Source organism: Eptatretus burgeri, chromosome 14 (genome assembly GCF_056783735.1).
Source record: "Eptatretus burgeri isolate ZD-2024b chromosome 14, Ebu_testis_v1, whole genome shotgun sequence".
NCBI lineage: Eukaryota > Metazoa > Chordata > Myxini > Myxiniformes > Myxinidae > Eptatretus > Eptatretus burgeri.
The window spans coordinates 57,178,136-57,196,010 of record NC_140974.1 but is presented as its reverse complement, the minus strand read 5'-3'; the positions used below and the strand labels follow the sequence as shown (position 1 = coordinate 57,196,010).

The window sequence follows — 17,875 nt, the reverse complement described above, 5'->3', positions numbered from 1 at the left end:
ATGAAACTTTCCAACTACTTCCACGTGATTATGTCCCAATCTCAGAACAAGATTTTAGTCTTTTTTAGATTTTTTTTTTTTTAAAGGTTTCCATAAAGACCAGCTTTTTCACTTCCCTTCTTTACTGTCTGCAGCAGTTTTATCGATGTACTCACGATGCAGATTGAACAAGTAAGGGGAGACAATTTACCCCTGTCTAACCCCTTGTCCAATTCAAAATCATTCTGTCTCTCCATACTCTGTTTTAACTGTACATTCTGGTTTCGTGTCCGAGTTTCTTCCCAGACATTTCTCAGGTGCTTCGACATCACCATTTCTCGCAGCATAACCCACATCAACCTGTCCTGTCTACCTTAGGGGTATGAAAAGTTATATCGAGCACACACACACACACACACACACACACACACACACACACACACACACACACACACACACACACACACACACACACACACACACACACACACACACACACACACACACACACACACACACCATGTCGTTTGTCCGGACAACCTATGATTTAAAGAAAGATGTAAGAATGGCTTCACATGATCATTTCTTGTTCCATCCCTACCTTTTTCTTCATACTTTTTGGAGGAACATCCTGACATCCTTTTGCATTAAAAAGAAAATTGTTTTGGACACAATCTTTGATTAAGCGAATTAAGTGACTAAATTGATGTAACTCTAATTTCTGGTTCTAAAGTGTTTTGCCAAGAGTATGTGACAAGAGCACCTTTATTAATTACGGGCAGAGTACCCACCCTCTGGGTGTGCTGAGTTTACACATTACTTTCTGAAAATAAGTTGTTCTTCTTTCGGCTGCTCCCGTTAGGGGTCGCCACAGCGGATCATCCGTTATGATCCGCATTCTGATTTGGCACAGGTTTTACACCGGATGCCCTTCCTGACGCAACCCTGGTCGCCTCTTACGACACAGGGATAAGGATTGGGTTTCACCATGATTCCGGGCTGCCCTACACCCTCTCATAGCGCGGCCCAGCGCAGAGCCCCCGTCCTCAAGCGATCCTCCAACCCAAGCCTCCGAGTAGCCGGATTACAGGCGCACGCCACTACACCGGTATACTTTCTGAAAAGAAGTATAGTCTGTATTTTGCAAGAAGACTATAGATGTTTGCATGGTGTGCTTTTAAAAGGGTCTAGACTCGAGATGGTCTAAAGGTCCTAAATGTATTGGGGTCTTTAGGGGTCTTAACGTGTCAGATCTTAAGAGTCTTGGGGGTCTTAAATGGTCTTATGGGTATTGAGGGTCTTTTGGGTCGTACGGTTCTTCAAGGGTCTTAGGTGTCTTAAGGATTTTGGTGGTCTTAGGGGTATTCGTCGTCCTATGGGTCTTTGGGTAGAGTGGTCTTGAGAAGTCTGATAATTCTAAAAGGGTCTTGGGTCTTCGGGATCTACAGGATCCTAAGGGACTTTTGGGTCTTTGGGGTCTAAGAAGTCTAAAAGGGTCTTCAAGGGCCTTAGGGGTGTTAAGGGTCTTAAAGGGTCTTATAACGTCTTGAGGGTCTTTGGGGTCTTAAAGGGCCCGATGGGGTTTGGGGGTCTTAAGTGTCTTGGGGGTCTCATCAGTCTAAAGGGTCGATAGGTTGATAAGGTACATTCCAAGAGTATGTAATTAAGGTGGACGTGTAGTCAGCATGCAACTGACTTTCAAAGAATGTGTAATTAAGAGGCATCTTGTGATACACACAGACATGAACTGAGCTTTATAGGTATATCAGGTGTTCTGCTACTGATTTACAAATGCTGTACAGTCGTACAAACTTTATTGACGTGCTCACATTGTATTGGTACTGTACATACTGTCCAGACCAGTGCTTCTCAAACTATCTGATGTGGTGCACCGGCAGGTTTTTTTTTCCAATGTGCCAGGGACCGGTACCATATTTGTGCCATATTATTATTTGTTTATGATCCGAGAAAATATTAATTTATACCGGAAAAATATTAAAATATAATGAATATAATAAAAGTTGACACATTTTGTAGTTGACATATCTATATATATATATATATATATATATATATATATATATATATATATATATATATATATATATATATATATATATATATATATATATATATATATATATATATATATATATATATATATATATATATATATATATATATATATGTATGTGGACTTCTCTCTCTCGTATTTTGAATTTGTCGGCTTAAATATATTATTTTTCAAGATTTTATACATTTTCATTTTATACATTACATGTTATATATTATGATAATGTGAAACTGGAAACTCGCCGCTCTCCGGCAGTCAATGACTCGCGGACCGGTGCCGGTCCGCGTACCACCACTTTGAGTAGCACTGGTCTAGACGACCTAGCATTCTCAATAGTATGTACTTTATAGAAGAAATATGTGTTGTTGCTGTCGATTGGATTGGCTCAGTTACAGCCCTGCTCGTGCAGGGCTGATACTATTCCACTGTTAACCACCGCCATATCAGTCTGATTGGCCATTGGGCAAATGTGTCGAGTGGCCCCCACCCCCATCAGGCTGATTGACAGTCGTAGTCCCGCCCACCCTTCCGTTCATATTAACTCACCTGGAACGTAGTTCTGGGGAGCTTATGCGATGGCGCGTTGTCCGTCTGTCCGTCCGTCCACAAATACTTGCAACTTCTTCTTTGAAACGACACATACGATTCCGATGAAACTTCACCACAACCTTCATCACCCATGATGTATCAAAATTTGTTCATGACATTAGAAAAATCTTGGTTTAAGGGGGTGTAAAGGGGGTTGCCCCCAAGACATGTATTTGCTTTTTTTCTCTGAAACAGCACACACATTTATGATGAAAGTTGACCACAACCTTCATCACCCATGATGTACCAAAGATTGTTCACACCATTAAACCAAAATTGGGTCAATGGGTGTCTAAAGGGGGGGGGGGTTCCCCCCCAAATATATCTTTGCTTTCTTCTCAGAAACTACACACACAATTCCGATGAAACTTGACCACAACCTTCATCACCCGCAATGTACTAAAGTTTGTTCATACCATCAAAAAAATCGGGGTCTTGGGGGATCTCCGGGGGCGTGGGATTGCCCCCCAAAAGAGGTATTTGCTTTCTTCTCAGAAACGACACACACAATTCCAATGAAACTTGACCACCACCTTCATCAGCCGTGATGACTAAAGTTTGTTCACGACATTAAAAAAAATTGGGGTCTCAGGAATTCTCCAGGGTTTCCCCCCCCCCCCCCCCAAAATATGTATTTGTATTGCACAAAACTTCTCCATCTTCGTTGATTATCATGTGGTGAATCTGATTTTTTAATGTTGCCCATCAGGTGAAGTCCATCTGTTCAGTCAAGGTTTGGGTTGTTTGAACCATGTTTACAATTAGGAATCTTTGATTTTACAAGTAATAAAGCAGATTCTTTTTCATAATTTATAAGTGCGTATGCAGTAATACCTCACTTAGCGCTGGAAAAGAGAACGCTAATTGAAAACGCACTAAAAGAGGTTATTTTACGACTGTTTTATATGGAGATGTGTTCCCGACAACGTTATTTCTTACACATGGGCGGCATGTGAGGGATTCATTGGGGCAATAGCGCTAATAATAATAATTCAGAAATGCTAATCATAATAATAGCACTAATAATAATACACATGGGCTAATAATACAGAATAACATTGGGGTATTAGTAATGGTGCTTAATGATTACCTTCGCCACCGAAGGTGGACGGAGGTTATGTTTTCACCCCAGTCTGTCAGTTTATCTGTTTGTTTGTCTGTGAACAGGATTTCTCAAAAAGTTATGGATGGATTCTGACAAAATTTGGTGGACAAGTTGGGTGTTTGACAAGGAAGAATTTATTTGATCTTGGGTAAGATCCGGATCCAGCCTATTCGTGGAATACAAAAAGTAAACTCTTCAGCCTGGCGGAGGTATGCGCTCTACTGAGTACCGTTCTGGTTGAAGTACGGTACTGTAAACATATTATTTTAAAATAGAAATAATATATATTTTAGTATGTTGTAATAGCATCAGAAAGTACAGTATTGACAAAAAATATTTTTAAAATGTACAAAGTTCAATAACAAGTGAAATCCTTCAATACAGCGCGTGTGGTGAAGCAAATGAGTACACTAATGTTAAAATATGCAATTTATGCTTTTTCAGTTGAAAAACAATTAAAAAGCGTACTTAATATTTAAAAGGTAAAAATCTTGTTATTATTGTGATAAGCACCTTTATGTATATAACAGAAGGAATGGAATCGTTCGATACAGCGTGGCAGGGGGCCACAAAAGAATCATGTAAAATAAGAAGAACTTAGCTTTCAGCATTCGCCGTTCGGCGCGAAATGCCATGGTGGGCGGAAATGATGTCTTTCATTCGTTCGTACATGAGAGGGGAGCGTTTCTTGTTTTTTTTCCGTCAAGTAATAAATTCAAAGGTTTTCACATATATAACACATTAGTTTCACAAATTTCCATTGAAATACCCGGGTATTTCCGTCAATTGTCACCATTTCCGTCGAGGTAAGCATTTCCATCTACCGGACGGCTGTCATTTGCTGTCTTGAGGCACGTGGGGGGGGGGGGGACACCGGAGACGTGGTAGACACCGGGGACATTTCAAACTCGGTGCAATTGTATACAGCGCACGCGCTGTAAAAAGAATAATTGCCGTCACTCCTCCTCCAACATGGAAGCAAGTGGGAGACGAAGAGGGAGCAGGTTCATCCTGCTGCAAAATGAAGCAGAGTAAACAGCACTGATTGGCTCAGCGAGTGTGCATGAAGTACAAACAATGGCGGTAGGTGCATTTATTCAGCGAGTGCTGTGTGTTTTGGATTTTCTTTATATTTTTATTTTAGTAAAAAAAATTCTCCAGGACAAAGAGCTCTATAATTAATCAGCATTCTACGGGGCAGCATTAGGTGTGGTATTACTGTATAAGTAGTCTTCATGATAAATATTAACAAATAAAATATTTTATAATGATTAATATGTATATTTAAGTAAAATCTCCATGATAAATATTAATAAACAAAATCCCTTATAAATAATTAATAACTTTAAAAGTAAAATTTTAATAAATGTGTGTTTGTACGTTATTCTTTCATGGCCAAACCATAGCACCTAGATGTCCCCAAATTTTCGGTGTAGCTACTTCAGAATATGGGAAAGGTTTTAAGCTACCACAGGATGGCCTTGATGTCCGTTTTCAGGCCACCAAAGGCCGTTATAAAGTGCACATTGGGATGTGGAGTCGGGCAGTGCTGCCACCATCCCGCTGGCTAAAGGTAACCACCATTAACTCCATCACTTTTGAATTTCTAACACATTTTTTACAAACTTTCCCATTTCCAAAATTGGAATTTCCAAAACAATCACCGGGAAGAGGTCTGCCAGCCGGGCAGCACCGGGTAGCACCTGAAATTGATAAATATTAACAAGTAAATAAGATCCTTCATAATAATTAATAAGTGTACAAGTAAAATATTAACGATTTAAATAATAAGTAAAAAGCATCCCAAAATGCAAAGTCTGTCCTCATCCGCCTTTGTACTCAAACTAAACGTGATGAAAACAACAGCTAAATTTTTATTTATTCATGAGTTAGTGTTCTTCATATTCTCATCACTGAGGTTTGTTGAAAATTTAATGAAGAAAGCTCAAATGGTAAAAAGGTTATGGCCTGGACAGACACACTGAAGATCAAATGGTAAATAATGAAAGAAACACGGAAGTGATTTTAAAAAACACAAAAGAAGGGCATGTCTTGCACTTGACGCGCTGCGGCAGGGCTAATACGGGCTATTTATAATCACTATGACTTTGCCCTTTCACATTTTAATCTAAATTTTAATTATTTTCTCCATATTCTCATCATAAAGCTTTGTTGAAAATTTAATGACAAAAGCTCAAATGGTAAAAAGGTTATGGCTTGGACAGACACACTGAAGCTAAATGGTAACTCAAGAAAGAAACAAGGAAGCGATTAAAAAAAAATCCAGCCGTCTCGCGCTAAGAGCTATTTGTACTCACTTTGACTTTGAGCTTTGAAATTTTGACCCAATTATTAATTAGTCTTCTCCATATTCTCATCATAATGGTTTGTTGAACATTCGATAACAAAAGCTCAAATGATAAAAAGGTTATGCCCTGGACACTGACGCGGGGGGACGGGCTAATAAGGAAAGCCTTCAATAAACACGACATCCAATAACACATGGCTTATGGATAAACCACGGTAACCAGGCATGCAGGGTAGACCATCAGTAGTGAGATGATTGTTTGTGTGGTTGATTCTTCATGATCCTCCTACAGAATTCATTCCCCATCAAGGTACGAGCTGTGCATCTGCTCAATGCTCCAGCTTTCTTCTACACCTTCCTCGGCGCCATATTGCCCCTTCTCTCCCACAAGATCCGCTCTCGGGTATGAAAGTGATGGGTTTCTCATGCATACTTGCACCATGTTTGCACTTGCGTGTTATGCCGGAAGTATGCACCGCACATCGGTACGCCACACTCTGTGAAGGGCATATCCCAAACTGATCTGTGAGGCAACATCTATGTTTTCATTTGCATGAATGAGACACCCGGCTCTTGGTTCTTATCTCATCTGCGAGTATTATCATTGATAATTATTTCTGTTGGAAGTTTAACTCATAATAAGGATGATCTTGGATTTCGAAGAACACCTAATCTCCAATATAGCCAGACCCAGGCTGTGTTTAAGCATCATGGCCTGGACTAAAGTCTGGCTCGAGTCACTTTTTGAAGAAAAAAAATTCACCAAGTTGAGTGATGATACTGTGGAAAAGATAAGTGATGATGTAATACATTTAGATGTGCTCACTACGTCTCCCTGCTCTTAGTGAGGATGGTTTTGGATTCCCATTTTTCCAACAACCTTAAAGGAGAACCCAAACGCAACAATTTTTCTTCTGAAAACCATTTTGAATCAGCAATCATGGTCTAATTTGAAGGGGGAAAAAATTTCCAATTATTTTTATCAATCGCAGTGTTGGAAAAAGCCATAGAGTGTCGATTTTCGATTTTGCCAGTGACGTCACACCTTGAAGCCATATTGATCCGAATGGTGGTTCGCATCGAGAAAAAGTGCATGTCGAGCTCGGATTCCGATACTGATTCCACCATCATCAGCAAATCTGATGGTTCTCAGAATGTTGAAATTGATCATTGGGATTTTGAAGAAACTATTAGAGACAAAATTAGTGATGGAAACACTTCCGAGTGGAATGAAGAGCCGAACCGTTTCGAGCCTTGTGCGAGCAATTCAGAGGAAGAAAGGGGAAGTGTTTGTGAAGATGAAAACACTGGTCACATGATCACTTCAGCTCCGTTGGGTTTGTTTTTCCATTCAGTTGTTGGTTTATAAGGGAGGGATTTTTGTATTAATTGATGAATCGGTTTATATATTATTTGAGCAGAAATACCCATCATCGCCTGACAACACGTACACCGTGGTCAAAATGAGTGACTAATGCTTTGTCCCACCGTCACAGGATTACCAGTTGTCTTGTATGTTACGGGATCGTCCCATTTCATACTTTGCCTGAACGCCATTTGTATCCGTGTCGTGTTCCACCGTCATGTCCGTGAGGTGTTGATGTCCCTCCCCAGTGGAGGGAGATTGTGGAGGGGGGAGGAGGATGTAAGGGGTTGTGGGATGGTGGTGGGTATTGTGGGGTGATGATTGTAGGGGTGGTAGTGGTGGGTATTGAGTGGGTGATGATTGTGGGGGGATGATGGAGATTGGGGAGGGGGGGGTAGGGGATGGTGGTGGGTTTTGAGTGGGTGATGGTTGATGGGGGAATGGTGTTGGGGGGGACCCTGAATGCTTTAGCGTCCAAGGTCAAATCTTCTCGGAGGAGTAGATGATGATATATACATACTTTCTCTCCACTATAAACAGACAGTGGTTCATTTGATTTGTATTGATAATAGATAATATGCTGGTAGCTGGGTAGAGACGGTGTTACAGTTTTTGAGCGACAGCTGTTTCTTCCGCTTCATCATGGGGGTGCCATCTTCTATCAATCGTGGTGGATAACCACAAGATCTAGTCATATCTGTTGTTTAATAATAGTGCTCCAACATGTTCTGAGCACAAAAGCGAACATTTTGGAGGCCCGATCCACATTTGGCTATTTCGGTCAAACCTTGTCCAATTTCTGGCAAATTTAAGGTCTTTTGGCCATTGGTGTAGCATGAAACCATCTCGGTTTGTGTTACTATATAAGCACCAAGGACATATCGACTCGGCATATGTGTGGCAAATCGAAAATTATTCACCGTTTGAATGAAATAATTCTGCAATGGTAGCTCGTACACCGTACAGATCTGGTGGTCTCTTTCCGTTTGTGACGTCATGGCAAATCTGCAGAAGAAGAAGATTTCGACTTTTAATCACAAATTTATCTACTTTATAATTCATAAATCGGAAAAAGACACATCATATCTATTTTGTAGGCTATCAAGGGATGGATTAGCGTCCAGGTGGTCTGAGTGCTTGGGTTCCCCTTCAATCAGTCTCCAAGCAGACCTTCACACTGAAAGCACCATTTTGGAAAGAAATGATCACAAGGATCTCAAGGCATACACTGTGGAAAGAGGCACAAGTAAAATTTGTGAGTTAAGAACGTTTTATCCTCCAGAATCAGAGGTAATTAATAATCTTTCCTTAAATGTAAATGAAGATCAAAAAAAAAATACGACCACTGGACCTGTAGCTTATCTGCATCCTATCCTAATGTCAGAACCCAAATTTGGTAGCATTCTGATTGGTGGGTCTGGAGAGGAAGGTTTTTGAAAGAATTTATGCGATTTTCCCAAAAATTCACGGTCAGACATTTTGACACACTTCAGGTCACCTAATCGGCATGACCTTTACAATTTAACATCCCTACCCTGGCCTAATGGTGTAACCCAAATTTGGTGGCATTCTGACTGGTGGGTCAGGAGCAGAAGATTTTAGAAAGAATTTGCAGGACCACCATTTTGACACACTTCCGGTCATGTGATCGGCATGACCTCCGCAATTTAACATCAGGACCCTGTCCTAATGTTGTAACCCATACTTGGTAGCATTCTGACTGGTGGGTCAGGAGAAGAAGATTTTTGGAGGATTTTGTGGGGACCACCATTTTGACACACTTCCGGTCACGTGATTGGCATGGCCTCCGCAATTTAACATCAGGACCCTGTCCTAATGTTGTAACCCATACTTGGTAGCATTCTGACTGGTGGGTCAGGAGAAGAAGATTTTTGGAGGATTTTGTGGGGACCACCATTTTGACACACTTCCGGTCACTTGATTGGCATGACCTCCGCAATTTAACATCAGGACCCTGTCCAAATTTAACCCAAATTTGGTAGCATTCTGACTGGTGAGTCTGGAGAAGAAGATTTTAAAAGAAATTTACTAAGTTGACCATTTTGACCTACTTAAAGTCATGTGACCGGAATGAGCTTTGCAATTCCTGTTACCAGTCAGGAGAGGAACATTGCTGCAAAATTTCAGTCATATCGGCTCAGCGGTTTGGCCGGAGTAGTTGAAATATGAGACGGACAGACGGATAGTGCACGATGACAATACCTTGTCCGGAATTTAATTTCCAGATCAGCTAAAAACACAGATATACAAATCAGCCTCTTTACCACTTGGATAACCCATTACTTCAAAGTTTCACAAGTCGAGAGCATCTTCCCGACTGACCCAAACCGTCATATATCCATGACGATGATCGTGTCACACTCCTTCCAGCCAGCCCAGAGGGTTGAAGCCAAACTATGACAGTGTCGGGAGAATGTGACATTTACAGTAACTTAAGCACAGCGTGAGAGGGGGTCAAAATATTTTTTCCCTTCTTGTCAGAGCTTTCAGAGACAAAGACCATACTTCTCTTCCAATGACATCAGTAGAAGAACACACCACTGGGAAAAAAATGCTGCAATGGTTGGAAACTGCAGAGAAAAGGACTCACACCTGTCTCACTCCTCCACGTGCCAAGTTTTGATTGTGTAGGCCAACAATCCAACGTCCTAGTTTTCGCCACAACCAAGTCCATCTTGAACGACACCCTGAGACATCCTCCTCTCGGCCGGACCATTTCCGGTAATGGATGGCTCAATAATGTACACATAAAAGATTGGATTAGTTGTTTAGTCTCTGGTTCTGGATCGACTTTGACGGACCAGGAATGGGCCGGGCCACAAGGAAAAGTGGAAACTCTCCCACTTCCTCAATCTCTCAGGTTTCACCATTATTTCACACGTACAAAGGTGACCCGTTTGAAACATTTGACAAGTCATTGTTCACCTTTGACAATTTCATCCTCGTCATGGCAGTGTCCTGCAAATGTATCTCAAAGAATGAATTGTTTCGCAGATTCTGCTGCACCGATCTCAGGACCTACGGCTGCTTCAGAGCTCCGTCCCTCTCGATGTACTTCCCACCGAGTTGGGGGGCCAAGTGTCGACCCTCGACATGTTAAGTGCTGCGTGGGCACATCGCGTGCTGCACTCCGAGCGAATGTTGCTAGCCTTGGGGCCACGGCACGCGGAGGTGTGCCCCTGCGCTGATGATCAAGGATGCTGATCGGTAAAAGGGTGTGAGCACTTGTGAAGTTAACTAAAGTGTCATACTTCTGCCACTCCTCATCCTTTCCGAGTGCACATTGATCTAATTCTGACGTCACACCATCCTGACGTTTCGGCAAATGCCAAATACGAAAACAGACATTTCAACTGACAACCATTAAAATGGCTTCTACAGGAATAAAACTTAAAAAAAAAAACAACTTGAATCAGAGTGTGGTCACGTGTGAAGGGTTCCTTCAAGCAGGTTTATTTTATTTGATGATAAACTTCACGAATTTGTATGAACCACCAAGGGTTATATGGATGTTATTGATGTTATTTTTTAGTGATTGCATGTTATTTCTTTTACATCAATGGATGTTATTTTTCAATGAATGGAAGTGGAGGAGAATTATTATTGACTAGCAAAGGTACCCTCCCTCATCCTTTCCCATCCCTCTCCCCCCCCTTTTCCCTCCATCATTCCACCCTCCCCTGCCTCCTCCCTCCCAAAGACACCTTCCCCTCCCTTCTCCAACCCACCCCTTGCCCTCCCACCTCCTCTTACCCCACCCCCTCTCTCCGTCCTCCCACCCATTCCCCACACCGCTCCTTCCCTCCCTCCTCCCACCCCTTTCCCTGCCTCCACCCACCTACCCCCTTCCTCCAGTATTGGATAGCAAAGTACACACCCTCTGGGTGGATCGAGTTTGCACATGACTTACTGAAAAATTAAGTATATCTGTGTCTTGCAAGAAGATTATACTGTAGATGTTTGTGGGGTGTGTGCTTAAAAGGTTCAAGATGGTCTAAACTCGAGAGGGTACGTTCCAAGAGTAGTTCGTGTCTAAGGGGTCGAAAGGATCTAATCTCTCAAGCATGTAAAAAGGGTCTAAAAATCCAAGTGGTCTAAGGCTCTAAAACTAAATGGTCAAGGGTCCAAGCTGTCTAATCTGCTTGGACCCTTGAAGGGTGTAAGGGGTCTTTAAGGTTTTACAGGTCCTTGGAGTCAAAAGGGTCTTCGGGGCCATAAAGAGTCTTATAGGTCTTCACGGTCTTACGGGTCTGTAGGGACTTAGGGATCTTTGTGGTCATAAGGGGTCTTAGAGATCTCAATGGGTCTTTGGAGCCTTAAGGGTCCAAAAAGGTCTTCGGGATCTTTGGCCTTCAGGACCCCCAATCTTTGATGATAGGAGGGAAACCACGGGGTAACATTCCCGGGTCAAATTGCGGGAGAGTGTGTCAGGGTGGTGCTGAGGTGTCGTCCAACAGATGGCGGTCTCCTTGGGTTAACCTGAGGCGGTCCCTTCGGGTGGGTGCCTGGAATGTCCTATTCCTAAGAGGGGATGATCACATGTCTGTTATCATCTGAGCTCAAGCGTTTGGACATCGGTATTGCAGCACTCTCTGAGGTTCGGAGACCGGATTGCGGCGAGATCATGGTGGGTGGTTACACCTACTATTGGTCTGGTCGATCTGATGGTTACCATACCCAAGGAGTTGCTGTAGCTGTGTCCAATAAGCTGACCCCAATGATAATTGAGGTAACACCGGTCAAGGAGCGTATAATGAGATTAAGGATTCGTCACTCCTTAGGTGTCATTTCCCTGGTCTCTGTTTATGCTCCGACTGAGGCGAGTGATCTCACCGTGAAGGATGCATTCTACGCCACACTCGAGTCTGTGGTTGATCAGTGCCCCAGACGAGATACTCTTCTAGTCCTGGGGGATTTCAATGCATCGACTGGAACTGATAGGGATGGTTATGAGGTGTGTGTTGGTCCCCATGGGTCAGGAACTATGAACCTGAATAGCACTAAGTTCCTTGACTTTGCAAGAAGTCATGGACTTAGGGTGGCTGGTTCATGGTTTCATCGCTTACAAGCTCTTCGCTGGACTTGGTATTCCAATGCTAGTGGTGTGGCAAAGGAGATCGACCATGTGCTCATTGATGGTCACTGGAGGATGATCCAGAACTGCAGGGTCTACCGGAGTGCTCAGTTCCTCAATACTGACCACCGGCTTGTTGTAGCAACTCTTAAGTTGCACCTTAAATCCAGGAGAATGGTACCATCCCAGCCGAGGCTGGATGTTGCAAGCTCAAGGATGAGAGTGTAGCCGAAGAGTTTGCGAACAGGCTGAGTGGAGATTTGGGGGTTCTGGGTACTTTGGGAGATCCTGAAGAGTTGTGGAGTGCCTTCAAGACCACCTTCCTTGATGTATCCAGTGGATGACTTGGAACTCACCGTCGGGCGAAGAAGAATTTTGTCTCTCAAGGGACACTGGATACCATTGACCAGAGTTGCAGGGCCAGGCTGAATGGTAGAGCTGAGCTGTTCAGGGAGCTGAGGCGTAAAACTGTACGTGCACTGAGGGTGGACAAGGAGGCCTATGTGCGAGGAATCGTTGGAGGGGGTAGAGCATCACCTGTGGCCAAGTGATTCTCATCCTGCCAACAGGGGAACTTGCACATTGCGTTCATCCAAGTCCATCCCTTGGTGTACTGGAGTTAGAGCGGATGGTGGGAGGCTATTGACAGAGGAGTCTGAAGTGAAGGCCCGCTGGGCCGGTTCCATTGAGCAGTTGTACCAGGCTGATCCACAAACTGTTGAGTTGGACGTCAGAGGTATTACAATCCCTGTTGCTGACTCTCCAATCAACTGTGGTCCACCTTCATTTGTGGAAACAGAGGCTGCGGTGAACCGTTTGAAATGGGGTAAAGCTCCAGGGATCTGTGGCATCCATGCTGAACTTCTCAAGGCTGGTGGAAATGCTGCACTCGTGTCATTGCATGCAGTTTTGTGCTCTGCTTGGAACACAGAAATCATCTCAACTGACTGGAAGAGGGGCCTTGTTGTCCCTCTCTGGAAAGGGAAGGGTAATCGCCAAGACTGCAACAACTACCGAAGGGTGACGCTGCTCTCAATGCCGGGCAAGGTCTTTGCTGGATAATTCTTGATAGGGTTCAACACCATCTGCTCGAACACCAGCGTTCAGAGCAGTCAGGCATTACACCAAAGAGGTCAACAATTAACCATATCCTTGTTCTTCGGGTCCTCACCGAACGCAGACGAGAGTTTTGGCAGGGGCTGCTCACAGCCTATATTGATATCTGTAAAGCGTTTGATTCAGTGAATCGGGATGCCCTCTGGAGGATTCTTGGTCTTCGTGGGGTGCCACCAAAACTGATCAATCTGATGTCTGAACTATACTCTGGTACTGAGAGTGCTGTGAGATGTGGTGATACCACCTCTGACTTATTTCCAGCTGTTTCTGGAGTTCGTCAGTGGTGGGTACTGGCCCCCACACTTTTCAGACTGGATTGTATGGACTGGATTCTGGGGAGGATGTCGGAGAGTTCAAGCTGCGGTGCATCATTTGGGAATGTCAAGATCTCTGACCTTGATTTCACAGATGATGCAGTCATCTTTGCAGAGACTCCGGATTTCCTTTTGGAGGCCCTCGAGGTGCTGAATGAGGAGTCGGAGCAACTGGGATTATGGGTTTCCTGGGTCAAAACTAAGATCCAGGCTTTCAATGACATCTTGGATCCTGCTGTCCTGTCTTGTGCCTGTTTGTGGTGAGGATGTTGAGGTCGTGGAGAGATTAACTTACCTTGTGAGTGATATTCATGTCTCTGCAGACTGTGAGCTGAATGTGAGACTTGGACTCTGACCAGGGATCTGAGACAGAGATTTAATTCCTTTGGTACCAGGTCTCTTCCGAGAATCCTTGGCTATCGCTGGTCGTACTTTGTGTCCAATGAGCGGTTGCTGAGAGAGACTCAAATGAGATTTGTTACCTGCATAGTCCATGAGTCTCAGCTGCTGCTGTATGGACATGTGGCTAATTTTCCAGACGCTGATCCTGCTCACCAGATTCTCTCAGCGAGGGAGTCTCGTGAGTGGAGGAGGCCAAGGGCCGACCACGTGCCTCGTGGTTGCAGCAGGTTGATCGGCATCTCAAGGAGATGGGGATGAGCCAGGCATCTGCCTTGGGGATGGTCATACGTAGGCCCCTGTAGTACCGGCGGAAAGTGGACGCAGCGGCGCGCCGCTCTGGCGCATGCTCCCATACCTGACCTGGCTTGATCTTTGGGGTCTTAAAAGATTGAGGTGGCTGATGAAATCTCAATGGTCAGGTCAGTCTTTTGGGACTGCCACTGGAAACATGTAACCTCGTGCTACCTGCCACATGGTCAGGTTGTCGGAGACTAAACCGGCACCCCTTACTGGCTTTGCTAGTGGGGAGGGTGACTGTGACACCTTGCCAGGACAAAAGACAACACTTGACAAAGTGGGGATGAGCTCCTTTCGGGAGCCAACGTCCATCCAGCTCAGAGATGGTGTCTCCTAAAAAACACTCAATGAGGGTGAGAAAATTAATTTTTTCACCTGGCCTAGTTACCCCGTTCCTGCACAGTCGCCCTGTGAAGAGGATTCCTTGTTTCAGGATGAGGTGAAGTTTTTGCCAGTCTTTTCTCTTATTCTTCTTCTTTCTTCGCCCCTTACCGAGAGTGGCTTTATGCCTTGTTTGGGGTGATTTACATAAAAATACCCAAAAACCTAAGGACAATCCCTGGGTTGGACTTGGTCTGTGTGCCAAATGTGGTGTATTTTGGCCCAGCCGTTTTTGCAAAAAACGTGGACATAGACAGACAGACAGAGACAAATTTTATTTATTGGATAAATATATCTTGATTAAGGCCTTGTCTACTCCCTCGACCTATGTTGTAGATCCACGATATATTTCACAAACAACATGAAAGCCAAACAGTATATTTTGTACTTTTTCCTTAAGTGCTATTAAAGGCTCTTCCTGCAATGTGCATTTCTTGTGGTGAGGGCCAGCTGCCTCAAGTTGTTGCATCTTAACCCCTCATCACCACCTTTCCCATCAGCCATCAATGCAATTAGGTTGTGCAATAAACAAAAAGATGATATTTCTGGGTTGTGCTGGAATTTTAGAGATGCAATCATAGTTTAAATGCTTTATCCACACTTTGGTGCACCACTTGCTTTGGGAGTGGAGTCAAATGACTCAGGTTGAGCCTAGTGGTGCCAGTGGAGTGTTGTCATGGAGTAATCTGTCATTTGAACGGAACGTTGAGATGAATACAAATTTCCTGTATTATTTAAAGAAAAAGATCATTTTAATAAAGATCTGTTCTTGGACCTTGAAAGAAAGTTCTCAAAAGACTGATTCACTGTCTGTTTCTGTCTCTGGCTGTCCATGCTTTGAGAAACTAGCGAGTTGCGTGGGGAACCATTTGGGACCGCCGTACACTAGCCAATGCAATGCAACACGATTATGGGTGACAGCTCAGTCGGTGACATTTTTGATATTCGTGTAATGTGCAGTGGTTGATGATCCTCATCACCTGGTTTTTCAGGTGCATTGGTAACAATGGTAAAGGTTTTTTCTGCTTTCCCTGCATCCTGCCCCCTTTCTGCTTCCCCAGTAGTCATTTCTCTGGATATATCTCGAGCATTTTATGCAGTCTGGCACCCCACGTTGATCTCCAAACACTCTGCTTAACACGTACAAGGCCACCTCTTGTAATGGATCATTCATGGATCATTGACCTTCACCACTCCTATTTTACAGTAAGTAGTTCTTCATATGATCCTTTCATATCCTCTCCTTGTCAAGACTGGAGTTCCCCAAGGCAGGATATTGGGCCCAGTCTTGTTCGTCACCTTCAGAAATTATCTTTCTGATTCCCTGGAGAATCTTGCTTATCTCTTTGCTGATGATTCCACCATCTGCCATATCTTTGATCATACTTCAGACAGGCAGGCAGCAGTCTCTTCCATATCTGCAGAATAATGAGGCAAAAGATCAACAGACTCAAAATGGGACAAAGGGTAAAAAGAGAGGAGAGAGCATGAATGTATCACGACATAAGAGAAGGAATTGCAGGTGAAGGGAGAACAGGGTTCCAGCAGGTAAAGTAAAACTCAAAGGTAGACATGAGAGAAGCTTTGAGCTCACAGTGGGCAACAGACTTTAAAACCTGTAAGCACTGTCTTGTGATAACAGATTCAGGAAAGAGTTCCACCGGTGAGAGAAAATGGAGGTGGTTGAATGGAGGCCGTGAAGTATATAATTTAGGTGGATACCAAGGAAAGGATTTCTGGCAGAACATGTGTGACCTCGAGGGGCTGGGCATAGAGGTTAGAGAAGGGGTGGTGGAGCAAGACCATAATATGCCAATTAAATAAAGCAAAAAATAACCCACAAGGCCACCAAACTGCCTGCGGTGAACAAGAAGCAGACCCTGCAAGGTTCAGCCTCCTGTTGCAAGATGACAGTAACTTGGAGGGCCTTTGATTCATGGTATCAAGTAGGGAAAGATTGGAAGCAGCTGAAAACAACAAAATAAGAACTTGCCCCTAATTAGAATTCTCGCTATTCCACATGCCTCAACCATATTCACAAAATAAATAAAATATAAATTCTGAGGCAGCCACCAATTTTGAAGGCCTTTTTGGAGATATGACCTGCCCAAGACAGGCTACAGTTGATCGTAAAGCCCAGGACCTGTCCCAGAGGTTGACCACAGAAATAAATTGGGGACTTGCTCTAGTGTACATTTTTTTTTCTAGTTTTTCTAGGACAAAATGAGAACATCGGTCTTTTCTGCCTGAAAATATGTGCTCCAGTTAGATGAGCAGTTGCTTATTTTCTCGAGGTCAGCTGAGTGGGATGCTACTGCTGGCAGAGGAATGAGAAACTACCCCGCACAGAGTGGAGTCATCTGAAAAGTGATACTTTAGGTAAATAAAATAAAGGTAAAGCATGGGAGAAAACTCCATTGAAAGCAACCCACTGCTCACAAGCAAACAGGAAATCTGAAAGCCAAACTTTGAGGGAACCTAGATACCATTGGTTGACAATGTGGAAAACGAGGCACAATGGCAGCAAAATCAAATGCAGGGAAGATATCCGGTGAAATGGCCCTGATGACTTCCTTGAGATCATTATGGACGAGCTATGACAAAACTAGGTGGATGAGTTGGTTAGGTAACAAGAACAAGCCGATTCGATTTTGGTTCAGGTCCGAATCCAGATCCAACCTATTAGCGGGATGGATACAAAACGTAAATTGTTCAGCCTGGCGGAGGTATGCGCTCTACCGAGTACCCGTACTAGTTGATACGAAGCAACAAAGAAAGCAGATGAGAAAACTGCCACCATTTTACACGAATAAAAATTATTTGAAAATGTCTTATACCTTGCATTGCATG

General features: G+C 43.6%; 1 protein-coding gene across 2 annotated transcripts in view; it reads left to right on the top strand.

Moving 5' to 3' along the window:
- LOC147013300 (alpha-tocopherol transfer protein-like) overlaps positions 1–15,179 on the top strand; it is a 58,554-nt gene extending 43,375 nt beyond the window's left edge. For both annotated transcript variants that reach the window (XM_085854998.1, XM_085854999.1), the window contains 2 exons: positions 6,347–6,457; positions 10,436–15,179. In XM_085854998.1, coding sequence (XP_085711124.1) covers positions 6,347–6,457; positions 10,436–10,645 — 321 coding nt within the window. In that variant the 3' untranslated portion in view covers positions 10,646–15,179. The remainder of the gene's footprint in view (positions 1–6,346; positions 6,458–10,435) is intronic.
- The last annotated feature ends 2,696 nt before the right edge of the window (positions 15,180–17,875 follow it).